Source organism: Macaca nemestrina, chromosome 2 (genome assembly GCF_043159975.1).
Source record: "Macaca nemestrina isolate mMacNem1 chromosome 2, mMacNem.hap1, whole genome shotgun sequence".
NCBI lineage: Eukaryota > Metazoa > Chordata > Mammalia > Primates > Cercopithecidae > Macaca > Macaca nemestrina.
The window spans coordinates 6,995,810-7,022,853 of NC_092126.1; the positions used below are offsets into that span (position 1 = coordinate 6,995,810).

The 27,044-nt window shown below is 38.0% G+C and overlaps 1 protein-coding gene across 1 annotated transcript in view; it reads right to left on the reverse strand.

The window, feature by feature from the left end:
• LOC105470850 (osteocrin) overlaps positions 1 to 27,044 on the reverse strand; it is a 60,638-nt gene that overhangs the window by 23,518 nt on the left and 10,076 nt on the right. Inside the window, exons 2-3 of the mRNA XM_011723107.3 lie at positions 23,698 to 23,799; positions 17,759 to 17,973 (exon numbers count right to left, since the gene is read on the reverse strand). Coding sequence (XP_011721409.1) covers positions 17,759 to 17,973; positions 23,698 to 23,799 — 317 coding nt within the window. The remainder of the gene's footprint in view (positions 1 to 17,758; positions 17,974 to 23,697; positions 23,800 to 27,044) is intronic.

Genomic DNA, 27,044 nt, shown 5'->3' on the forward strand with positions numbered 1-27,044 from the left:
GTTTTCTTTTCTTATTCTCTCCATATGTGGTTTTGGTGTTTAGATAATGTTATTCTCATTAAATGAGTTGAGAATTGCACCTTCTTTTTGGCTATCCTTCTGTCATTTAATTAATCACACTGTAGCTTGAGAACATGTTTTTTATGATAACTATGCCTTTAAATTTTGTAAGGCTTATTTTACAGACTAGCACTTCATTTAAAATTTCCATGTCTAAATGTTGTTTAACTGTTCTTAATAGGTGTTTCAGGTGTCATTAAAACTTTTTTTCCTTCCATTTGTTGGATACAACAACTTTTACTGATCCTGTTCATGGTTGCGAGATCCAAGGAAAGAAACTTCGAATCAGAGTGTGGAAAATGTTCCTTAAACTCGATAGTCTGATTTCACTACTACATCTTAAAGGGGCACTAAAATGCTAGTCCTCCTTTAAGAAAGGCACAGAGCTCCACCAACACTGAGTACTATCCAAAATGGGAGAAAACAGTAATCACTAAAAAAGAATGTTCCTTCAAATAGTTCAGTAATTTAGATTAGTAAAACAGGGAAATTAATGATTATAGTATAAACCTTACATGAGTGTACTAGCCAGGCTCCAAGGTGGACCCCAATAATTCTACCATTATGTAGTCTCCTTCCGCATTGAATAGGCTGACTTCTCCAGCCAATAGACTATTGTGGAAATGACACTGTTGGAAGTAATGAAAGCGATTGCAGCTTCTGCCTCACTTTGTTGGATCACTTCTTCTGGGGGAAGCTGGCTGCCATTTCCTAAGTGCATGCTAACAACCCTGTAGGGAGGTTTACATGGCAAAGAACTAAACCCTCTTGCCAACAGCCAGTGAGGAACGGAGACTTCCTGCCTTCAGCCAAGTGAGTGGGCCATTCAGGAAGTGAATACTCCAGCCTCAGTATAACTTTCAGATGACTGAAGCCCTAGGCCAACATCTTCACTGGAACCTTGAGAGAGACCCTGAGCTGGAAAAAAATGAGTCAAGCTTTTCCTGGATTTCTGGTGCACAAAAAGTGTATGAGAACAAAAATGTGTATTGTTGTTCATTGTAGGTAATTGTTGCATAGCAATAGATATCTAATATCATGAGATTCACGGTGCTCTGAGATTCCAGGAGAGAAGAGACCACACCCAATTTGGGGGTTCTAGAAAAAACTTAGAAAACGTAGGAAAAACTTAAGGAGCATGTAGAAAAAATAAATGATCCTCCAAGAATCTTGCAATCTTGGTCACTGCAATTTAAAATTACAATGCAAAGCTAAGAAATGTTTACATTAGGATAGATATCACTATATACAACCTTGGAAGGACTGACATGTGAGAAGAGCCCAAAATGCAGGTCTTGGCAAGAACCGGTGAAGGATGAGAAGGGAAAGAATCAAAGTGCCCAAAACCAAGTTAAAATTTAAATTCAAATTCCAGAATGATAGGATGAAGGAGCACATTACATCTGAATGGTGATATGGTTTTAAGGAACCAAAACATACTGCTTTTTTTTTTCTCAAGTCCACATTCAGAAACAGGAGAGAAATAAAATATGAGCGGTCAATGTATAGTAAACCAAATGTCATTTTTGTTACTGATCAACCTGAACATACTATGTGTCTTTACATCTGAATTTCATAGGGCTTCCTGTTGTTTTCTCCCTGTATTAGACAGACTTTTATAACTAGTCATTGTTTTCCAATAAAAAGAGGAAGCAAGCGGATAACCTGAACAGGCTCACCTACTCCTCCCAAACTGACCCATCAGAGAAGTGGCCATTCCTTCCCTGGGAAGGAGTGAATAAAGGACACGGCAAAAGCCAATTTTTTCCTAACAGGCCCTTCACATCCAGGACAGAAACAAATGGTAAATTGTTTCTCAACAATTTAGTAAATGGGGTAATTCCAGGAGAGAAGAGACCACACCCAATTTGGGGGTTCTAGAAAAAACTTAGAAAACGTAGGAAAAACTTAAGGATCATGTAGAAAAAATAAATGATCCTCCATGAATCTTGCAATCTTGGTCACTGCAATTTAAAATTACAATGCAAAACTAAGAAATGTTTACATTAGGATAGATATCACTATATACAACCTTGGAAGGACTGACATGTGAGAAGAGCCCAAGATGCAGGTCTTGGCAAGAACCAGTGAAGGATGAGAAGGAAAATAATTTATTAAGTGGGGTGTTACCCCACTTAATAAATGGGGTAGTTTTGAATAACAAAAGAAAGTGCTAATTCACTTAGCAGGAAGTTTACTTTTGACTTCTAGGATTCTGTGTCAAAAGTGATCATTCACTTTTCAACAGATTCTGCTCAATTTATGATGATGGAGCTGACTAGGCATAATGTCAGCTTCTGATGTATTATCTCAAGGGATTGGCCACATGGACAGGCATTCAGAAAGAAACCATGAGTACTGGAATCACATAATGAGATTTAAGTGACTGTATTGGCATGCTTAATTTGGAAATGGCTGTAGATGAGGCAGGAAAATAGGGTCTGGAGGCAGGGAACATAAGCCCGATGCACACTTCAGCTATGACAGAAAATATCCTCTCCATAGGGTGTGCCCAGTATGTGACTTTGTAACTTTATTTCATCCCTTCATTTACATAGGGCGTACACCAAGTAACCAATGGAATCCTCTAGAGGGTATGTAAAACTCCTCAAAATTCTATAACGGGGCCCTTGAGCCCCGCTCCCACCCTGTGGAGTGTACTTTCATTTTCAATAAATTTCTGCATTTGTCACTTCATTCTTTCCTTGTGTCATCCTTTCCTTGCTTTGTTTGTGTGTTTTGTTTAATTCTTTGTTCAAGACGCCGAGAACCTGGACACCCTCCACCGGAAATATGGAATTTATCATATAAAGCAGAGAGGGTCTCCATTTGCTTGGCTCATGAACCTTGAGGAGCTAATGAAACTTTTAAAACCTCTAAAACTTCTGTTCGGCGAATGGATTTAATACAAAAAATATCCTGTAGAATGCTCTTTTGGGGGTTAGGGTGTGTAATACATTGCAAAGCCTATATATGGAATAATCGAGTATTATCCCTTTGGGAGAAAGTTTTAAAGCTTCATACATAAGTTGGGTTGGGAGAAAAGGTAACAGGACTGTCTCATCCTGTGTTCTTGAGCTGAGCGGAGAAGAGGCATGCAGTAAGGAACAGTCACTGGTGACAATGGCCCGAGATCATTATGCTCAAAGGCATTTTCCATTGTGTAAGAAGGCAGCGCTTAAATGGGCAGCACACTCTCGTGAAAGAACATGAAATCTTTTCAAATCACTATGCCAAAGGGAAAGTTAAGTTAGGGAACTGAGTCAATACTACTGCCTTCCTTTTGTTTCTAAACTGAGCTATAATTCCACAACCCCATATCACAGCCCAATTTCCTCTATTCCCTCTTTTCACATGTTTACTTTATCATATGTAAACTGTAGATTTACTGAGCATGAGAGAATGCATAATTGACTTTTCCCTCTACTTGCTCTTGTCATATGTAAAATGTAGATTTACTGAGGCTAATCAGAGCCCCACAAGAATGGAAGCATCTGCCTCACTGCCTGCCCTTCCTGCCTTTTTCTCCCTCCTGTATGCTCTTTCCCCTTGAAAACACCCTTTGGAAAAAACACAGGTCACAGGTGCTCCTGTGACTTGGATTTTTTTCCCACGAGTATCTTCAACTTTGGCCAAATACACGTCTATTGATTGAGAAATGCCTTAGTCACATTTCGATTAATACTGAATCCCTTTTCTGTTTCTCACACCTGAAATGGAGCTCATTTTCAACTACGTCCTCTGGAGATGACCAAATAAGAGCTAAAAAAGAAAAGCATAAACCTTGAGATGCCACGATTGGCCTAGTTCTGTGGCATTTCTTCACAACAAATTAGAAAGAAAAGAAAATGTTAGAATTTTTACCGTAATCTTTGGGATTTTTGTCAAGAAGGGCAATCATATCTGACAAATTGAATCTGGCATTGCTAGTCTCAACTTTAGCCTGAACCTATCGTTACAGTGCATAGAGCTATACTGGGGCATGAACAGGAACGGAGCAGAAGAGGGCCTCACACCTCACCAGGAAAGCCAGTTAACCATAGGTGATGGTCAGGCATTTGTCACACGGTCTCTCTAAAGCAATAATTGGTCACAGCCAGTACAGAGAAAGGCAGTTTCCGTATAGATCAGAACTATCTGAAACTGGTGATCAGCAGCTTCCTGATAAGATCTCAGGAGTTGGGTGACTGGGCTCAAGCATGTGCTTTAAGAGGTTAAATGGTGGTGTTTAACTGGTACATGACCTAGGGGCATTCCACCGAAAGAGCGAAGCCAGATGCCGGAAGTAGGTCAGCATATAAAACCCTAAGGCCAAGGTCAAACCGGAAGATGTCTGCTTGGCCTTCTTCCAAGTGTACCTTACTTTTCATTCCTGCTCTAAATCTTTTTAATAAACTTCCACCCCCACTCTAAAACTTGCCTAGGTCTCTTCTTCTGCTTTATGCCCCTCAGTCAAAGTCTTTCTTCTGAGGAGGCAAGAATTGAGATAGCTGCAGTCCCGGTAGGATAGAAATCCATATATCATGGATACAATAATTCTACAAGTATTCCTTTAATGCATATATTCTAAGTGAATCTTACTGTTCCTGGCCTTTGACAAATACCTTATTCACACAGAACTTTAATTTCTTTGTAGAAAGTCGCTTGAGGCAACACATAATTGACTTTTCCCTCTACTTCCTCATTTCACATGTAAAACCTAGATTTACTTAGGCTAATCAGAGCCTCACAAGAATGTAAGCATCTGCCTCACTGCCTGCCCTCGCTGCCATTTTTCCCTCCTGCTCGCTCTAGTAGCTTTGTAGAAAGCTACTTTCGGCAAAGAAATTAAGTGGAAAGTCATGGCCTTGGAGTTAAACAATCTGGCATGTAATTTATGTCAACATAATCTCAGGGAAATCATTTTGTCTCTCTGAAAACATAATAAAATGTGGATCCTAATGTCAGAGGCATTTGAACCAAAGAGATCCATCTTGAATAGGGGCTGGGTAAAATGAGGCTAAGACTTGCTGGACAGCATTCCCAGAAGGTTAGGCATTTTAGTCAGAGGATGTTTACAGTTAAGAAAACATGTTAATGATGTTGATGGAAGAAATCTAGGACTTAGTAGGCCCAGGAAATGTCCTGATGTTACGATATCGTAAGAACAAAAGCATTCTTAGTTTAAAAATAAGTTTCACTTTAAATATAATAATATAAATTATTGTGGAAGACAGTAGTTACACAAACATTAACAGTCCTTTGTCACAAGCCCTTGTAGTAGTGCACATCTCACCAAAGATTTTTTCTTCTTTTTTGCTTTGTTATCTTATATGTAAACAAGCATTATATCTAAAGTGGACACATTCCTTCTCTTGCTTTTGGGCCCTACTCTGTCTATGGAGTAGCCATTTTTTTGTTTCTTTATTTCTGTAATAAAATTGCTTTCACTTTACTCTGTGGACTCGCCTCAAATTCTTTCTTGTGTGAGATCCAAGGACCCTCTCTTGGGGTCTGGTTTGGGACCCCTTTCTGGTAACAATACCTCCTTCTTAGTGTGTGATAGAGATTTTTAAAAAGCAGTGTGCCAGAATACTAAAATGGGATGCTTTCTCAGTTTTTTGCTGTGGCTTTAAAAGGCTGAATAAAAAAGAGAGAGAAAGGGAGAGAGAAAGTATGTGGGAAGTATTTCATTTTGCATTCCAAAGTGAGGTGCTAGACTTATGCAGTATTTCCAGAGGAGGTTGTTACAAACTAATTTTTTCCAACTTCAATCCAATAAAGGGATTCCTACTGAATAGCTCGCGAAAGGAGAATTTCTTGGGAGCAAGTTATTGAAAAACAATGGCATTTCCCCTCTTCCTTCTTATGGGGAAAGGGCTTTGAGAAAAACACTTCAAGTTTCAAATATGCCCATCGAAGCATGGTGAACCTAATCAAATAGTGTCTATGAAATCTAAAGGGCAAGAAACTGTGAGAACTGGCTTGATACCAGGCTGAAGAGATGACTGCACCAAGAACAGCTTCACTTTCAGTAACCAGAGTCAAGGACGTGGGTTTTCTGTGGGCAGATGTAGAGCATGTGGAGAGAGTGAGCCTGGGTCAATTATAGAAGGGACCTTGCCCCAAGGGCTTTCTGCCAGGGCTGACAGGTGAAGCAAACCCAGCAGGATGCTGATGGTGGTGTCAAATGCAGGAGACGGGAGAATAGGATGAGGATGAGGGGCATAACAGACTTGGCAGAAGAGGAGTATTCTTGGAGGTAAGAACGTCTATGTTACTGTTCACACTAGAGTTTATGTGACTCCCAGAAACATTCCACAATGAGTCAGCTTTGAGCGTTCAGCAAAGTCGTGAGAGCACAAAGACAGGTCATGATATTAAGTCAAGTAAGACTTTGTTTTACTTCTCTGCATGCATCTCCACCCCCAGTTCTGGAGGAGACAAAAGGCAGCCTACTGTGGTAAGGGAGAGTGTGAATATAAAATGGACACAAGCTCCTTCCCACTGAAGCCTTCCAGGATGAATGGGGTCGGTCCAAGCTAGGGGAAAGAGAAGCTTTATTAATATTCATAGTTTGAGGTCACATATAAGAATGGTTATTTGAATGACTGTTATATGGTTATTTTTCTAGTACAAGTAACCAGAGGGATTCTTGTTATTTCGATGTGACCAGTAGAGCCATTAATACCTGCCTTTTGGTTTATTCAAGGAGTAGTGAACAACAACTCCCCCTGAGTGGGTTGGAATGCAGGGGATGGGAGGAAAAACTGTTTTCTCTGATTATGACCTATGGAGTTTTTCTCTTTCAATTAGGCGATATAATAACAATATTCTGGAGCAAAGTGTTTCTTGACCTAAATCTCCAGAATGTGTAGAATTTTGCTGGCTGTCTTCCCTCTGCTCTCAGATATACGCTGCCTTTTCTCACCCTACTTTTAGTCCTAGAAGGCTGAGCTTTTTGGAACACGTAAATGTTCCTGTGCCCTCTGGCTTTGGTGTGGATCAAGCAATAGATAATTTGGGGAAGAGAGAACAGAGGAAGAGCTGGAGACAGGTCAGGATACTTTTCTCCTGGCCATTCCTTGCATGACCTCTTCCAGGGAGGTATGTTCCTGAAAAAAAGTCACTACTTTTCTTTTCTTTTTTTTTTTTTTCGGGATGACATCTCACTCTGTTGCCCAGGCTGGAGTACAGTGGTGCGATCTTGGCTCACTGCAACCTCTGCCTCCCGGGTTCAAGCGATTCTCCTGCCTCAGCTTCCCAAGGAGCTGGGATTACAGGTGCATGCCACCAACATCCGGCTAACTTCTATATTTTTAGTAGAGATGGGGTTTCACTTTGCTGGTCAGGCTGGTCTTGAACTCCCGACCTCAGGCAATCTGCCTGCCTCAGCCTCCCAAAGTGCTGGGATTACAGGCATGAGCCACCGCACCCGGCCAAGTCACTACTTTTCTCAAGGCATCTGAAACTCTATGACTCTCTGACTTTTGGAAACCTCTTCCTTTCTTGTCTTTTCCGGCCACCATGGGCTGCTGTGCCATCCATTATTATCTGCCTGTACCCAGAGTTTTGTAAATAGTCTTCCTTTGAAAAAACCCTCCTCAAATTTTCCTGTTTCAAAGGTGACACCTATTTCTTGTTGGAACCCTAACGCAATGGCATTTCTTGCTTTACTGACCTAAAATATTAAATGTGAGAATTAAAGCAATAAGAGTTGTAAAAATGTTTAATAGTAATTAAATTCAAATATACAGCACTATTACTGTGACTATTTGCAAGACATTTTTAGTGTTGTGTGAAGGAGTGAGAGAAACCATTATTTAGAAAAATTCTAGGCCAATCATCAGTATCTTTTTTTTTTTTTGAGACAGAGTTTTGCTTTTGTTGCCCAGGCTGGAGTGTAATGGCATGATCTCGGCTAACTGCAACCTCTGCCTCCCGGGCTCAAGTGATTCTCCTGCCTCAGCCTCCCAAGTAGCTGGGATTACAGGCGTGCGCCACCACGCCCGGCAAAGTTCGTATTTTTAGTAGAGATGCGGTTTCACCATGTTGGTCATGCTGGTCTCAAATTCCCAGCCTCAGATGATCTGCCTGCCTCGGCCTCCCAAAGTGCTGAGATTAAAGGCATGAGCCACTGCGTCCAGCCATCAATATCTTCTAATGTTAAAGAGTCATTCAGATAGTAGATACTATTTTTTCCTGAAAAAAGACAGGGCTTGGTAGCTCACGCCTGTAATCCCAGCACTTTGGAAGGCCGAGGCAGGCAGATCACTTGAGATCAGGAGTCCCAGCTACTTGGTAGGCGGAGGCAGGAGAATTGCTAGAACCTGGGACGTGGAGCTTGCAGTGAGCTGAGATTCTGCCACTGCACTCCAGCCTGGGCGACAGAGCAAGACTCCGTCTCAAAAAAAGAAAAAAAGAAAACAGAAATAAAATGATAACTTCAGACTTTAAACAAGTGAATGGAAATAAGGAAAATATTTTGGGCTTCAAAGTATAGTTGAGTTAGTGTTGCCTGGAGAATTGAAGTAATTTGCACATGAATCAGAAAATGAAGCTAGTGTCCTATTCAGGTAAAAATACGTTAAGCAATACAAAATAGGAACAACAGGTGGTTCTTTGTCTCAAGTTAATATGATCTGATATAGGGTTTTCCCTGTTTAGCTTTTTATATTTGTTTCTTTTCATCTTTGTTTTCCCTAGCTTTCATGAGTTTTTTTGTTTCCATCTCCTGGTGGACCTTTTTGAAAGTACAGTTAATTTTCTTTTTCTTTTCTGATATTCTGCAGTAATTTAGAATTAAATAATGCATTTTGTACCCTGGTGACTCAGAGTTTTAAAATCTGGCATTATGTAGCAATATAATTCTGGGGTCTATACATGTAGGTGGGAAAGGGTTACATCTTTAGTTCCATTAACCCGTAAATGAAAGATAACATTTATGGCCGAACACATGCTCATGCCAGTAATCCCAGCATTCTGAAAGGCAGAGGTGGGCGGATCACTTGAGGCCAGGAGATCGAGACCAGCCTGGCCAACATGGAGAAACACAGTCCCTACTAAAAATACAAAAATTAGCCAGGCATGGTGGCAGGCACCTATCATCCCATGCCTATAATCCCAGCTACTCGGGAGTCTGAGGCAGGAGAATCACTTGAACCTGGGAGGTGGAGGAGGCAGTGAGCCAAGATCTCACCATTGCACTCCAGTCTGGGCAATAAGAGCAAAACTGCATCTAAAAAAAAAAAAAGATAAAAAAAAAAAAGATTAAGCCACTGCCCTCCAGACTAGGCAACAGAGTAAGACTCCATCTCAAAAAAATAAATACATAAAAATAATTTTTTTTTTTTTTTTTTTGAGACGGAGTCTTGCTCTGTCACCCAGGCTGGAGTGCAGTGGCCAGATCTCGGCTCACTGCAAGCTCCACCTCCCGGGTTCACGCCATTCTCCTGCCTCAGCCTCCCGAGTAGCTGGGACTACAGGCGCCCGCCACCTCGCCCGGCTAGTTTTTTGTATTTTTTAGTAGAGACAAGGTTTCACCGTGTTAGCCAGGATGGTCTCGATCTCCTGACCTCGTGATCTACCCGTCTCGGCCTCCCAAAGTGCTGGGATTACAGGCTTGAGCCACTGCGCCCGGCCCATAAAAATAATTTAAAAAATAGCATTTACTTTATGAATATAGAAAAGAAATAATAGTAATAGTTGTGTCTGAACATTATTACTCATATAAATCACAGATACTTTCAAAGCACATTTTAGTTATCATAGATACTTTGAAATGGTTATGTTCTGCACTAGTTACAACAATTTATTTTTTGAGACAGAGTCTCCCTGTCACCCAGGCTGGAGTGCTGTGGCACAATCTCGGCTCACTGAAACCTCTGCTTCCCACGTGTTCAACCGATTCTCATGCCTCAGCCTCCTGAGTAGCTGGGATTACAGATGAGTGCCACCATGCCTGGTTGAATTTTGTATTTTTAGTAGAGACGGGATTTCACCATGTTGTCCAGGCTGCTCACAAACTCCTAACCTCAGGTGATCTGCCTGCCTCAGCCTCCCAAAGTGCTGAGATTACAGGCGTGAGCCACCGCACCCAGCTACAGCTATTGTTTGCAGTCATATCTTTACATCTTATTTTAGGTATTAATAAATAAAATATTTAAAATTTTTTATATATGTTATATCGCAAATTAATTTAAAAAATTGATTTTGATAATTCTGTTTCTAAACAGTGGGTAACCTTTGAACTCTTTTTTTTTTTTTTTTTTTTTTTTTTGAGACGGAGTCTTGCTCTGCCGCCCAGGCTGGAGTGCAGTGGCCAGATCTCGGCTCACTGCAAGCTCCACATCCCGGGTTCACGCCATTCTCCTGCCTCAGCCTCCCGAGTATCTGGGACTACAGGCGCCCGCCACCTCGCCCGGCTAGTTTTTTGTATTTTTTAGTAGAGACGGGGTTTCACCGTGTCAGCCAGGATGGTCTCGATCTCCTGACCTCATGATCCGCCCGTCTCGGCCTCCCAAAGTGCTGGGATTACAGGCTTGAGCCACCGCGCCCGGCCTGAACTCTTATAAATTCTGTCACTCTAAAAACAATATTCTGAGAAGGGGTTCATAGGTTTCACCAAACTGCTATAGTGACCTATGACACAAAAAGTTTATGAATCCCTGAATTAAGTGATGTATGTGATCTTTAAGCACAGAGTATGGAAAGTGCATCTCAGATGTATTACCTTCCAGTAAGTATGAAAAGATAGAGAATGCGTGCCTGATAAAGGGAAAAACATGAGGGCATATACATGAAAACCACAGACATTTATAAGAAACTCATGAAGTTTTTGTGCATACCTATGCATATAACAGTAACAAATAATTCCTGGTCTTGTGAAAAATCTAACAACACATAAGGAAGGAGTAAAATTCTTGTCTCATAGAATTTGAAAAAGTAGCAGTAAATAACCCTCAGTACAGCTCTTCTACGCGAAATTATTATAATTTTTATAAAATTTTATTTTTACATGAAGGTTGCAACATTGCAAGCTATACATTCTTGTTACTAAATACGTGACATTTTAGTCTTGTGGTTTATATATATGTGACATATATATGTAATTTTTTAAATGATGCTGAAGCCTTAGTAACAGATGAGAGAAAATTTTAACACTGTATTATGTTTGAACTATCATTACACCTCAAAACAAGTCTGAAATTGTTTTTAACTAAAACTCAGAAATGTCTATAGAAATATTTTATGCAATAACATTATTTATCTTTCATCATTTTCTGCTTCTGGAATATACAAAACAAATTTCATATTTGCTTTAAAGACAAAAAGAGGAATTCCTGTATGTATATTTAAAAAATGCTGCTGAAACATCTCAGAGGAAGTGTCCTTGGAATTTAATTCGAATGCATAAATTATCAACTATAAAAAATAAAAATATAAAAGACTAGAGAGTATACATTAGGAGGAATTCTCAACTTTCGAAGCCCATGGATGAGCTTCTGTGCAAATGCCTCTCGCTCCTTAACACTGCCAAACTTCTCAAAATAGTAGGAGGTGAAGATAAAGGAGAGAAAAGGAGAAAAGAAACAGTTCATTTTTAATTTCCTAGGGTCATCAATTATTCTACTAAATTCGTTTCTTGCTTTATACAGCATTGGATGAAACCTTTGCAATCTAGCTCCAGGGATATTGACTAAGGTTATGTGGGTTTTGCACCGCACATTCCAGAAGGCAACAATATGAATGGTTGCAGAATGCAGCATTCCTTTGTGACCCCTGACTCTCCTTCCCAATTTCATTTCTTGTCCCATTTCTTATTCTTATCACCTAGTAGTGAGTTCTCGTGCTACTTAGCCCTTTTAAGAATTTTATTTATTTATTTATTTATTTATTTATTTTTATTTATTTATTTATTTATTTTTTTTGAGACGGAGGCTTGCTCTGTCGCCAGACTGGAGCACAGTGGCCCGATCTCAGCTCACTGCAACCTCCACTTTCCAGGGTCAAGTGATTCTCCTGCCTCAGCCTCCCGAGTAGCTGGGACTGCAGGCACCCACTACCGCGCTCAGCTAATTTTTTGTATTTTAGTAGAGACGGGGTTGCACCATGTTGGCCAGGATGGTCTCCGTCTCCTGACCTGGTGATCCACCCACCTCTGCCTCCCATTACAGGCGTGAGCCACCGCGCCCAGCCAAGAATGTGTCCTTAATGTTTACGCCTCTAAGCCATCTCCTACAAGATTTTCTCTTAGCAGAATAATCCACTTAACCTGTCAGAAAGGGCACTAGTTATGTGCGCCAAAATTTGTTTTAATTACTGAATTTGAAAATGTTTTCACTATTTCTTGAAAAGTATTGATAAAATATCCTGTTATTTATTTATTTATTTATTTACTCATTTATTTATTGAGACTGAGTCCTCACTCTGTCGCCTAGGCTGGAGTGCAGTGCTGCGATCTTGGCTCACTGCAACCTCTGCCTCCTGGGCTCGAGTGATTCTTGTGCCTCAGCCTGCTGAGTAGCTGGGATTACAGGCGCCCACCACCATGCCCGGCTAATCTTTTTGTATTTTTAGTAGAGATGGGGTTTCACCATATTAGGCAGGCTGGTCTCGAACTACTGACTTCAAGTGATCCACCTGCCTTGGCCTCTCGAAGTTCTGGGATTACAGCTGTGAACCACTGCACTTGGCCCAAAAGTTATTTAAATAGTAATTATTTTTCTCTTATTTGTTCCCATAAAGTTCTTATTAAACTATACATTAATTTGTTTTATTCTATTCTTCACATGTTTTTGACATATTGAGTCATTTTCTTGACCTTATTATGTTATTAATTTATTTACTCTTTTACCAGGTCTAATCTGCTGTTTATCTCATTGCTTAGTTTTTAAAGGAATTTACTATAAAATAGTTCAGACATATGACAAAATAGAATAGTATAACAAACTCCCATGTGCACATCATTCTAAGTCAATAATTATCAGTTTACTGCAAATCTTACTTCATCCATTCCACTCCCACTCCTGCATTACTTTTTTAAAAATCAGATAATACTTTCATATTTAAATATTTAACTGAGGTATCTCTCTCATTTTTAAGGTCTGTATCATTTCATATTTAAAAGTAAATAATAGTTATTTAACATTACCAAATAATTACTGTTCACATTCACAATTGTCTGTTATGTGTATTAATTTTTTAAAGGATCATTGTTTCAGTCAGGACACGTAAAACGTTTTAACTGGTTAATAAATCCCTCTACTTTAGAATCCCCTTCCCTTTCTATCTCTTTTTTAATCCCTTCAAACGCTGTAATTTATTTATGGAAGAAACTGGATTATTTGTCCTGCAGTTTCCCACAGTCTGGATTTTGCTATTTGCATCCCCGTAGTGTCTCTGAACTCACTTCTGTCTTTCACATTTCCTGAAAATTGGTACGTATAGAACTAGAGACAAGACTGCTTTTGGCAATACTATTTTATAGGTAGTGCTGGGTTCTATTATCGGAAGGCATATAATGACTTGCTGTTTTCTTCTTCTGATGCTAACAGCAGTTAATGATAATTGTCTAGACCCATCATTTCATTAGGATTTGCAAAATAGAAATTTTCTAATTCTGTCATTTTTTAGCCAAAATAATTTTATAAAGAGAAATTTCTACCTCATTTACTAATTCCACAATTTCTTGATTGTTTTAGATGCAAAAATTCTATAAAGAGAAAATTCCAGCTCCTCTACTATTACTGGTGAAGGTCATATAAGAAAGGTAGGTTTAATGTTCTCTTCATTTATATGTTTTCAAAAACAATGAATTGATAACTAGCATTTCCTAAAGATTTTTCAGTCATAGATTTAAACAGATTTAATGTATTCAACTGGGAAGAAAATGTCAGTGAATTTCATTGAAGTAGTAAAAATACAGTTTATCTAGTAGGAATATAAAATTATTTTCTAATAAGATAATACTGCACTCCTACCAAATAAACAGGATTTTAGTAATATCTGAGGGATTTGTGATGGTGAGTTAGACTGTATTTGGCATAGAATTTGGAAATGTAACTTGAATGCAAATATGCTGCAAAATGTTGAATGTATACATAGAAATACTTGTTCTGTCGATGCCAAATGCCCATTGTAAATGAACCTTAAATATTACAATCCTCCTTTGCACAATATTTCTTTATAAAACTCATAATTTTGTTTCCCCAGGCAGAGTTGGGGAAGAAAATGTACGAAGTGAGCTTGAATATCTTGTCATACCTGATAGCAAGGAAACTTATTATTTCTAATTTCAGTTCAAAAGAACTCAAGAGCCAATTTGAGGACGTTCTGATTAGCTAAACTATGACAATCTGAGCATCAGTAAAATTATTAACTACAAACTATTTTGGGAAATCGTATTGCTGGTGATAATCTTGGTATTGCTATTCTGAGATGGTTGAGTTTGTATTGTGAAATAAAGCAAATATGTATTTATTTGATAATCAAATTCTGTCATTCTTGATGCAAATAAGAAAGGGGATTCACGGCGTGGAAAAAATGAAATAAAGTTATAAGTTGAACATGTTAAATAATATTATAACACCTGATATGGCATGATTTCAAAATGTCCAAAAAACATTCATATTAGTATAAATTTATGTTTCTGATTAATATCAGCGTGCACTCAAGACTCAGTCTATGCTCTAAAATTCCTAAAAACAATCACTAATCCAAGAGAAATGGGCAACCCTAATGCCCAGATGGCCATCTGTCAACACCACTTTTCACTTAAAGGATCCAGTAAGCCTCCTCCGAAAAAGAGTTATTCCCCCAGGACAACAAACTGCCCTTAAGAGTCATTTCTTTGTTATCACAGGTGTCAATATTTTTCTGTATTTTGCTTATAATTTTATTTTTTAAATAAAAAGTTTATAAAAAGTGGTTCTAAAATGAACAGCCTTATGCATGCTTTCTTCTGCTAAACATATTTTTACTAGTATATATTTGGGAGAGATATCTAGAAATAGAAGGAAGGCTGGGCCAAAAAGTAAGCACACATCCACTCTGCTGGATATTGCAACATTCCCCTCCACGTGGGTTCCATTTTGCACTCCAATCAGCACCACGTGGGAGTGCCTTTTTCTCATAGCCTCAGTAATTATTTTGGTTTTTCAAAAATCCATTTCTACCAATCTATCAGGTGAGGAATTGTATATCAGTAAAATCATAGCACACTTTTTTCTTATAACAAGAATGGTGTGCATCTCTTCACATGGCTAAAGGCAATTTACATTTTTTTCATGAATTGACTACTGTTTTTTACCCCAATTTTTCTATAGTTTGTTCTTTTTCTTCTTTATTTTTCAAGGTTCTTTATATATTAAATATAGTAACCCTTTGATTTAAGTTACAAACATTTTTTCCAGTTTATTCTTTGTGTTTTTACTTTGTTTTATGGTATCTTTTGTCATGAAAACTTTAAAAAATGTAATTAATTTTTTCCTTATTTTTTCTATTCAAATTTTACAACTGAATTTAGAATACCTTCTCTATTCCTTCTCTATGTAGAACTTCCAACAATGTCTTCTTCTAGTACCTATATAGGTTCATCTATTTCTTCAATCAAATCTCTGATGCATTTAGAATTTATCATAATGTATAGTTTGAGAATGAATTAATTTTATCTTTTTCCTCATATCCCAACGTCACTTATTCAAACTATATTCTTTTACTTACTAATATCTGGTAGGGCTCTTTCTTTCTGTCTCTTTTGCAGAGTTTTTCTGGCTATGCTAGCTTTTATTCTTTTAAATGAACTTTATCATCAACACTGATGGCACTTTTTATTAGAATTGTGTTAAGTTTGTAATTTAACTTAAGTGGAGCTGACATGTTTCTGCTTTTGAGTTTTTTGACTTAAGAACACAGTACGTGCCTCAACCATTAAATAAGATGTTGGCTTTTGGGCTAAAATCCAAACACACACATACATATACATCATGTTTAAAAAGTGTTTCTCAGTTCTTATTCCATTGCACTTCCTTAGACATTAATAAATATTAGATTTTGTCAAATACCTCTTCTGTCATCTATTGATATAATCATATGATTTTTATCTATTGTTCTATTAATATGAAAGATTACATTATATAATTACTAATATTAACTCATATTTACTTTCCTGGAATAAGCCCCCCTTGGTCAAAATGTATTATATTTTTAAAAGTGCTGTTGGATTCTATTTGCTAACATTTTATCTATGACTTTTGTGTAGATATTCATATATGAGGTACGTCTAATGCTTCCTGTTTTGTAAGTACTGCACACTAATCAGTTGCACTACTGAAGGTCCTAAAATTTTCTTATTTATTTATTTGAAATAAATTTTATCTTTTACAAAGTATTGTTAAACAATATTTTATTTTAGATTCAGGGTATACATGTGTAGGTTTGCCACATGGGTATATTGGATGATCCTGGGGTTTGAGCTTTTAGTGAACCCATCACCCAAATAGTGAACATAATACTCAGTAGGTAGTTTATCAACTCCTCCCTCTTCCCTTCCACCTTTTAGAGCCCCCAGGGTCTACTGTTTTCATCTTTATGCCTATGGATACCCACTGTTGAGCTTCCACTTAGAAGGGAGAACATCTAGTGTCTGATTTCCTGTTTCTGTATTAATTCAGTTAGAATAATGGCATCCAGCTGCATCCATGTAGCTGCAAATAACATAATTTTATTCTTTTCTTTTTTATGACTGTATAGTATTCCATGGTGTCTACATACCACATTTTCTTTATCCAGTCCACCACTGTTGGACACTTAGGTGATTCCATGACTTTGATATTGTGAATAGTGCTGTGATAAACAATTTCCTTTTTTAATATATAAGGCAAACAGTATTTAGAGAGTTTAGTGAGAAATGTTCAGGGTGAACAAAAGGAATCTTGGGTCAATTTCCCAAGTCTGTCTACGGTACTTAGGTGGTCTTTTGTGCCACTTCTAATATGAAATGTACAATATGAAGAACAGATATTGAAGAAAATGAACTAAGTTTGAAATGATGACTTTAAATTACTGACCTAAAGGGATATTTCACTACTCTAAATCTATTATAATAATTAGCATTCTATGAAGCACTTACATTTGATTATCTTATTTGAATTTTATGGAACCAAGTAATTGTTCTCACTTTGTGAATAAATAAGCTGAGGATCAGAGAGGATAAGTTACTTTACAAGTCACATGGAAAGAAACAGAAATTTGACAGAAACACATGTGTTCTGACTCCAAGTTCTGAGAGCTTCTCACTCAGATTCATTCACACAATTTGGAAAGGTTAGTATTAACGGTAAAAACCAAAGGGTATTCCAATTACCTCTAGTAAATGGAAAACTCAATTCACCAGAACATTTATACCACTGAGCATACATTTTGCGTCACCTCCCAAATGCAGTAATGTCTTATAATAACTGTTTTATATCTGCATAAGACAGAATCTTACTTAGGAAACATTATGACAAAAATACTAATGCACACTGTGGAAGTCATTTTGCTCCCTAAACAGTTATTTCGAAAACTGTATTATTAAACCTATAGATTAGCTAACATGCTGTCAAATCTGTTTCTATACAAAGTTTTCACTGTATTTTTCATGTGGAATTCTCTGTTTTAGAATCCAGAATAAAATAATTAGAAAATAAAAACTTTCCTTTTCTAAGAGTTCACTTACCTCTGTTTACCTTTGTGATCTACAGAGCCAGCTGAGAGTCTGTCAAGGGGGGACCCAAAACCAGAGAAACTCCTTTTCTTCTTTGTCTCAATCACATCATTTTCTAGGGACACCAATTCATCAAGAAGCAAGAGCTTTGCTGTCAGATCAGTGGCTGATTTCTCTTCCCTGACTGTGGGTGTTGACTGCACATCTATGACTCCAGAATCAAAGGCCTATAAGGCAAGGAAAGGTGATTCCATTAATTTAGACAAAGAGACTTCAAGTATGTACATATGCATTTGGCTTTTGCTACCATTAGCTGACATTCTCATCATGTAACATTTTATAATTTTTTTCAGACAAAGTTTTGCGCTTATTGCCAAGATTGGGGTGCAATGGCGTGATCTTGGCTCACTGCAACATCCACCTCCCGGGTTCAAGTGATTCTCCTGCTTCAGCTTCCCAGAGAGCTGGGAGTACAGGTGCCCACCACCATGCCTGGCCAATTTTTTGTATTTTTAGTAGAGATGGGGTTTCACCACGTTGGCCAGGCTGGTTTCAAACTCCTGACCTCAGGTGATCCACCGGCCTCAGCCTCCCAAAGTGCTGGGATTACAGGCATGGGCCACCGTGCCTGGACTTACAATTTCTTATGAAGTTATTTTCCATAGAGAGTGCTAGATCTTTGGGGACTGAAACACATAGAAGAGGGGTATAACCAAGGGAAAAAAACAAGACAGGAAAAGAAAAGAAAAACTCCTGGAATGCCTTTAACATCTAGTATATTTACCGATCATTTTTTCAGATTCTTTTCCAGCAACAACTTCATCCTTCCTTATCATTCTCATAGTGCTTTGCTATATACCTCTTTCATCATTGCACTTACTATTTTTTGCCTTGTGCCAGGTTGGTTACAATACATTTGTATTTGTTATTAGGGTGAATCTTGAATCAATGAGTTTGTCTAATTAGTCTTTCATTTGATTTATTTCATGCTTCATCTCATATTTTGCTCATAGTTAGTATTCAGCAAATTTCTGATGAATATTTATTAAATGAATTCCAAACCAAATCTCATGCTATTTTCTTTTTACCATTCATTCATTATTTACTAACTCAAGCCATTACTAATCCACTATGTACTAGGTTCTGCATTGGACATGAAGGATACAAAAATAAAAATTTAGTCCCTGTGTCTCAGCATGTCACCTTCTCTATCCCTGTGATTTATCAGCAAGTATTTGTGTCTGCAATGTGTCTGAGATATCCGAATAACTTTGTGTGCCATGTAAAATTTCTTGTTTGTTTCTTACACCTATTGCCACTTTGCACTTCATCCAAGTCATAAATCTGTAGCTGTTCAGTTTGTGAGGTCTGTCTTTTCCTCTCTGAGGCCCAATGACAGCATTTCTTAAATGCTCCTACTAACAACTTGAGTCATTCTGTAGTCCCACAAATACTGCCTTTTTTCTGAAATCGTGAGAATATTCCCATGTGGGAAAATTTTTAGCTCTGGGGAATCTCTTTCCACTTCTAGTGATTCTTCCATGTGCCAGACTATTGACCTTGGTTTTGATTTTTCTTCACTTTCTGTTTTTCTTCTAAGATTATTCCTTCTATTGTCTTTTGATATGGTTTGACTGTGTTCCTATCCAAAACATCATCTTGAATTGTAATCCTCATAATCTCCAAATGTGAAAAGAGAGTTCAGGGGGAGGTAATTGAATTATGGAGGCAGCTTCTCTCATGCAGTTCTTGTGATAGTGAGTGAGTCCTCATGAGAGCTGCTGGTTTTATGTGTTTGGCAGTTCCTCCTGCATTCATTCTTTCTGTTGCCTTGTGAAGAAGGTGCCCTGCTTCCCCTTCACTTTCCACCATGATTGTGTTACCTGAGGCTTCCCCGGCCATGAAGAACTGTAAGTCAATTAAACCTCTCTCCTTTATAAATAACATACTCTTGGGCAGTTCTTTACAGCAGTATGAAAATGGACTAACACAGAAAATTATTACCACACAGAGTGGGGTGCTGCTATAAAGATACCCAAAAATGTGGAAGCAACTTTGGAAATGGGAAATAGGCAGAGGTTGGAACAGTTTGGAGGGCTCAGAAGAAGACAGGAAGATGTGGGAAAGTTTGAAACTTCCTAGAGACTTGTTGAATAGTTTTTACCAAAATGCTGACAGTTTTATGGACAATGAAGTCCAGGCTGAGGTGGTCTTAGATGGAGATGAGGAACTTGTTGGGAACTGGAGCAAAGGTGACTCTTGCTATGCTTTATCAAAGCGACTGGTGGCATTTTGCCCTGGCCCTAGAGATCTGTGGAACTTTGAACTTGAGAGAGATGGTTTAGGGTATCTGGCAGAAGAAATTTCTAAGCAGCAAAGCATTCAAAATATGAGCTGGTGCTCTTAAAAGCATTCAGTTTTATCTAATGACAAAGAGATGGTTTGAAATTAGAAGTTATGTTTAAAAGGGAAGCAGAGCAAAAAGTTTGGAAAATTTGCAACCTGATGATGCAATAGAAATGAAAAACCCATTTTCAGAGGAGAAATTTAATCCAGCAGCAGAAATTTGCTTGAGTAACTAGGAGCCAAATGCTAATCGCCAAGACAATGGGGATAATGTCTCCATGGCATGTCAGATGGCTTCACGGCAGCCCCTCCCATCACAGGCCCAGAGGCCTAGGAGGGAAAAATGGTTTAATAGGCCAGGCCCTGGGCCTTGCTTCTTTATGCAACTTGGGACTTGGTGCCTTGCATCCCATCTGTGGCTAAGGGCGGCCAACATACAGGCAGGTCGTTCTTTCGGAGGGTTCAAGCCCCAAGCCTTGGTGGTTTACACATGTTTTGGGGCCTGCTGGTACACTGAAGTAAATAATTGAGTTTGGGGAACCTCTGCCTTGATTTCAGAGGATGTATGGAAATACCTGGATGTCTAGGCAGAAATTTGCTAAAGGGGTGGAGCCCTCATGGAGGACCTCTGCTAGGGCAGTGCAGAAGAGAAATGTGGGGTTGGAGCCCTGATACAGAATCCCCACTGTGGTACTGGCTAGTATACTTGTGAGAAGTGGGCCACAGTACTCCAGGCCCCAGATTGGATAGATCCACCAAGAGCTTGCACTGTGCATCTAGAAAAGCCATAGACACTCAATGCCAGCCCATGAAAGCTGCTGAGGGTGGGGCTGTACCCTGCAAAGCCTCAGGGGCAGAGCTGTCCAAGACCATGGGAACCTACCTCTTGCATCAGCATGACCTGGATGTGAGACATGGAGTCAAAGGAAATGGTTTTGGAATGATCTCCAAAGGTTTAATAACTGCCCTATAGGATTTCTAATTTGCATGGGGTCTGTGCCCCCTTTGTTTTGGGAAATTTCTCCCATTTGGAGTGAGTTCATTTGCCCAATGCCTGTACTCCCATTGTATCTAGGAAGTAACAAACTTGCTATTGATTTTACAGGCTCATAGGTGGAAAGGACTTGCCTTGTCTCAGATGAAACTTTGGACTTGACTTTTGGGTTAATGATGGAATAAGTTAAGACTTTGGAGGGCTGTTGGGAAGGCATCATTGTGTTTTGAAATGTGAGGATCTGAGATTTGGGAGGGGCAAGTGGCAAAATGGTATGGTTTGGCTGTGACCTGACCAAAAATCTCACCTTGGATTGTAATCCCCATAATCCCCACATGTCAAAGGAGAGACCAGGTGGAGGTAATTAAATCATGGGGATGATTTCTCCCATGCTGTTCTCACGATAGTGAGTTCTCACAAGATCTGGTGGTTTTATAAATGTTTGGTGATTCAGTCTCCTTCCTGCCACCTTGTGAAGAATATGCTTTGCTTTCCCTTCACCTTCTGCCATGATTGTAAGTTTCCCAAGGCCTCCCAAGCCATGCAGAACTATAAGTCAGTTAAACCTCTTTCCTTTATAAATTACCCGGTCTTGGGCAGTTTGTTGTTGTTGTTGTTTTGAGACAAAGTCTCATTCTGTTGCCCAGACTACAGTACAGTGACTTGATCTTGGCTCACTGCAACCTCTGCCTCCCAGGTTCAAGCGATTCTCCTGCCTCAGCCTCCTGAGTAGCTGGGATTATGGGTGGTCACTACCATGCCCAGCTAATTTTTGCATTTTTGGTAGAGATGGAGTTTCACCATGTTGGACAGGCTTATCTTGAACTCCTGACCTCAAGTGATCCACCCACCTTAGCCTCCCTAAGTGCTAGGATTACAGCCAGGAGCCACCACACCTGACTGAGTAGTTCTTTATAGCAGTATGAAAATGGACTAATACATTTTTCTGTTCTCTTCACTTTCTCCAGTAGAACAAAAGAGTAGCATTTTCAAGCCCTTTAATCATTGACTCAAGTCTCTTTTAAAATACCTGTAGCCTGGCGTGTAAACTGAAAGCTATTGAGCCTCCTGTTTCCTTATCCAGTCATATGTGCCCTAAGTCTGGTCAGTTCTTGCAGGACAATCTATCTTCTGGCTGCTATTTTTGATTCCCATCAGTAGTGTTTTCTGTTGTTGTTGTTTTTGTTTTGTTTTTGTTTTTGAGATGGAGTCTTGCTCTGTTAACAGGCTGGCACAATCTTGGCTCACTGCAACCTCTGCCTCCCAGGTTCAAGTGATTCTCCTGCCTCAGCCCCCCAAGTAGCGGGGACTGCAGGTGTCCACCATGACGCCTAGCTAATTTTTGGATTTTTAGTAGAGAGAGGGTTTCACCATGTTGGCCAGGCTTTTCTCCAACTCTTGACCTCAGGTCATCCAAGTGGTGACTTTAAATGAAGGCCTCCTTACTGCTTAGTGTACGCCCTTAATCACCTTACAATTTGCTATCTCTCGCTTCTCTATTTCACCCGTAATACTGTTATAAAGTTAGTTATCCCCAATACTACTTTTGTCATATAAAAAGAAAATTACAAATCTCTCATAGTTCTTTATTACTTACAGCACAAAGCCCACAATATGGTTTCAAACTACTGAGATCTTAGCTTCTATCACTTCCCTGTATAATCCTGACAACATAGAAACTGGAGATGGGAAGGATGCAGAAATAACCCAAAATAAACCCTAAAGAAGGAGATAAACCTTCAAAGGGCAAAGGTTTTTTTATCTTTCAAAGCATCCTCCAAAAACATGCTTTTATTTTTCCAACTAACACACACTCAACAATCGTTTTTCTAAGAAATATCTTTAATCTTAAAAAAAAAACAAAACTTTTACAAAACTTGTCCTCCAATATAATGCATTTGAGACTCTCACTTGATGCTATTTAAGAAACATGTATATATGTTTCTAATAAGATCAAATAAACTAATTTTTCTCCTTGTGATGCCCCCACATTTCTTTTTCTTTGTACTTTAGTCATAGCACTACAAAAACATTTGTACCGTAATTAAAAGTTTGAACAAAACTACTCAAATTTTGGCATGCAAACAACTTCAAATTTTACATAAAAGCCCTTCATTCTGAAATAACTGATTTAATTAAATATGGCTGTAATAATGGATTTTCTTTTAAAGCTTTTTTTTGTTCAAGGAATACAAGTCTTTGTTCTTAAGTTTCTTTTCACATTTAGATAACTGGCTTGCTCTGACTCCTCTGTGAGGAGAAGATCATGATTACTGCTCTTTTCATTTCAAGTTCACAACCTTGAATGTCATGTTGGCAATAAAAAGAAGACAATAAGAAATACTGATTTTCTTGATTTTGTGTTATTTCTCTATTTTATTTTGTGTACATTTTCTTGTTGGTAGCTGCACCTCTTACTCTAGTAGAAATGACATGTTTACAAAAGAATATATATGCAATATATAAAGATATACATTATATTTATAAATATAAATATATGTTATATTTATGTATATGAAATATGGTTTTATATATATTCTTTTATATATAAACATCATTTATAAGATATATCAAACATATATATTTATTTCTCTAAGTTAGTTTCCATTACCTCTGTTGTTGTTACATCTACTGAGAGGACTTTTCCTGAGTTCCACAGTGTCAGTGTCACAGCCAGGATGAAATGTGCACTTGCCAATCTCCAGTCCAGCATCTGAGGGTTATATATGTCATAGTTAGCATTGATTCATTTGGAATGTAAAGATAAAAAACAAAAGCTCCTAAAAGGACTGTTAGAGGCAAATGGTAAGCCAAATTTTTCAGCTTCGGTCTATTGGAGCGCATCTCTACAAAACGTAAATAATATGTAATAGAAGCTGTCCATCCCCCAGAACGAATTTTGTCAAGGTTTCTTTTCCATGGAGACCCTGGATTAGGGTTGTACAGCTATAACAATAATTTAATTCAAACTAACCCACAATCTGAGAAATACAGCTAATGTAACTTTATTTTTTTACTCTCAAATCTAGAGATTAAGACATTATATATGTACCTGAGGAGAAATTTGTAACAGTGGCAAGGCATTAGAGAATAAGTCCTGATTGGGTCTATGGTGAACCAGAGACACTATAGTGTCTAAAAAGATTTAAGTTCAAAATTTCAAAACCCCCACCATCAATTAGGAGAATTTCTTTATGTCCTTGTGTTATGTCAGGATTTCATAAGCAAGATTCAAAATTGTTATTAAAAAACTCAGATGTTATTATATCAAAATTGAAAAATTACATAAAGATACAATAAAAAATCCAAAGACAAATTACTTAATGGAAGGTATTTTCAATATATACATAAAAGAAAGATTAGCATTTGGAAAATGTAAATAAACCCTTTAAATGTAACTTTAAAGATAGACACACAACTAAATAAAAATGGAGCAAAGTTATGAATACACATTTCATAGAAAAGAGGAGAAGTGAATGAACAAAACCTTCCACAATACATACAATCTCTTTAATTCAAATAAAAATAGAAGCAAAATGCCATTTACACACATTAGATTGGCAAGAAGTTGATCAACCTTGCAATGTTAGAATGGTTTCGGGAAACAATATCACAAAAAATTCTGGTGGAGTTGAAAATGAATCCAATCATTTGGAGAAAATTGGACACTATGAAAAGGTTTAAAATGCTTATCTCTTACCTAGGACACATTTATTTCACTTCTAGGTATGTGTGTATTCCTGAGAAGCTGTCAGTGTTTATATGGAGACATGTATCTGAAAGTTCATAGCCTCACTGTTTATAGTAGTCAAAAACTGGAATCAACCCAGTGCCCCATTCAAGAGAAAATAGATTTATTAATTGAGATTTATTCCAACTACTGACTTGAAGTAAATGACTTAAATACATATTTACTGTTAAAACAAATAACTTAAATGTATGTTTGTCTGTATGCATGGATTTCACAAAACGGTTTTGTGGAGAAACGGAAAGTATTGTAAATGCCCAAAGCAATACCATATATTTTGGAATATATACACATAAAATATAAACCAATGGAACTTGATTCATGATTATGATTACCTCTGCAGAGATGAAAAAGTGAGTACAATGATAGAAAAAGCATAAGGGAATCAGTTTTTAATCTATATTTAATTTAAAGCAAATATGTAAAAATCTTACACGTGTTAATTCTGGGTAGTGAGCACAAAGATGCTTTATTTATATATGTCTGACTTTTTAGATTAAAAAGCCACTATCTAGCCAACTAAAGCTCATCTATGGCCTACATCAGGCTGACCTGCTGCTAGTTTGACTACTGGCAGTTACAAAACTGTAGGTAAAATGGGGCCTTGCTCTACTGAGGGAAGATCGTGGAGTGTGAGCTAGAACAAAGTCGGCCTGAACCCAAGTTTTGCTGCTTAGTACATGGCAGTGGGAAAGCCTTCCAAATGCATCCTTTGTGAACAAGAAGTCTCAAGAAACTCTATTTTCTTTAAAAAAAAAAAATCATTTGGGAAACCTGCTGGAAGTCAAGAGAAAGTGGGTGCTAGAATGGAATCTGTAAGATTGGATTTGAGTCATGTTTTTGCTTTAGTATCAGTGTAACCTTGAATATGTATCATTTACTCTACTCAAGCTTCATTATACTCCTTTGTGAAATGAGAAGGAATTCCCATCTCCAAAGAGCTTTGAGAGGATTGAATCCATTCATGCATACCCCTTCTGTCTCATTTACTATTTATAATCTGTATGCAAAAGAATAAGAGGCATCAATAAATATTTCCTTAATAATGACATTTGTTTGGGTGTGTACCAAGATTGTTTTTGACATTTTCTTGAAGAATTTGTTATTGTGGCTCTTTCCTTGCCCCCAGTGAGTTTGCATAGAGGCAGAGGCTCGAGTGCGTGCCACTGCTAACCCACTGCCATGAGTTGCCTCCAGTGCTGGAGGTGGGGCCTGGAGGGAGATGACTGGATAATGGGGACAGATTCTCCCTTTGGTGCTGTTCTCTCCTGATAGTGAGTTATTGCGAGATCCGGTTGTTTAAAAGTGTATAGCACCTCTCCTCTCTTTTCCCTCCTCTTCTGGCCATGTGAAGACATGCCTGCTTCCCCTTTGCTTTCCATCACAATTTTAAGTTTCATGAGGCCTCCCCAGCCATGCTTCCTGTACGGCCTGCATAACTGTGAGCCAATTAAACCTCTTTTCTTTATAAATTACCCATTCTCAGGTATTTCTTTATAACAGTGTGAGAATGGACCAATACAGTCAGCCTCTGTAAAACTTACAGAGAGGGAAGCCCCTGACAAGTGGTTGATTGCAGTTGTGTAGCAGTTAAGGTCTATGGCAAAGAATTTTAGGCCTAGGATGTCATCAAAGAGTATTTCAAACGCAAGAAATGGAAAAAATTATAAAACTTTTGCCCACATTCCTAAGAAAACAACAACAAAAACCAACTTGTCACTATTAAACAGCGTAGATTTTAATAATAAATGTTACATGCTGGCATGTGAACAAATGTTTTATGTAAACAGAATAGTATCTGGATTAACTATGTTGGTTAAGAAAAAAATGGAGATACAATATTTTAGCACTGTCTATAACATTTATTTATCAAACATCGTTTTGATTTTCATGTAATGTCTGAAATAGTTGTTCATTTTGACACCAATTAGTCTACTTCAGAATCTTGTCTCATAATGCTAGTTACTAGCAACTTCTCTGTATTCCATTTTTTCTAGAAGGGAGCAGTAAATTTTCTCTGTATTCTCTTCACTAACTTGATATCTGAACTGAGATTTTCCGTAAGCATAAAAAACAAAAAAAAAAAAAACCAAAAACAACCCAGTAAACTATGTCTCTAATCTGGGAAAATAACCAATAAGAATGCAATAGTTATCTGATGAAAATAGCAACCCAAACCTGCATTAGTGATTACTTTAGGAAGCCAGCTA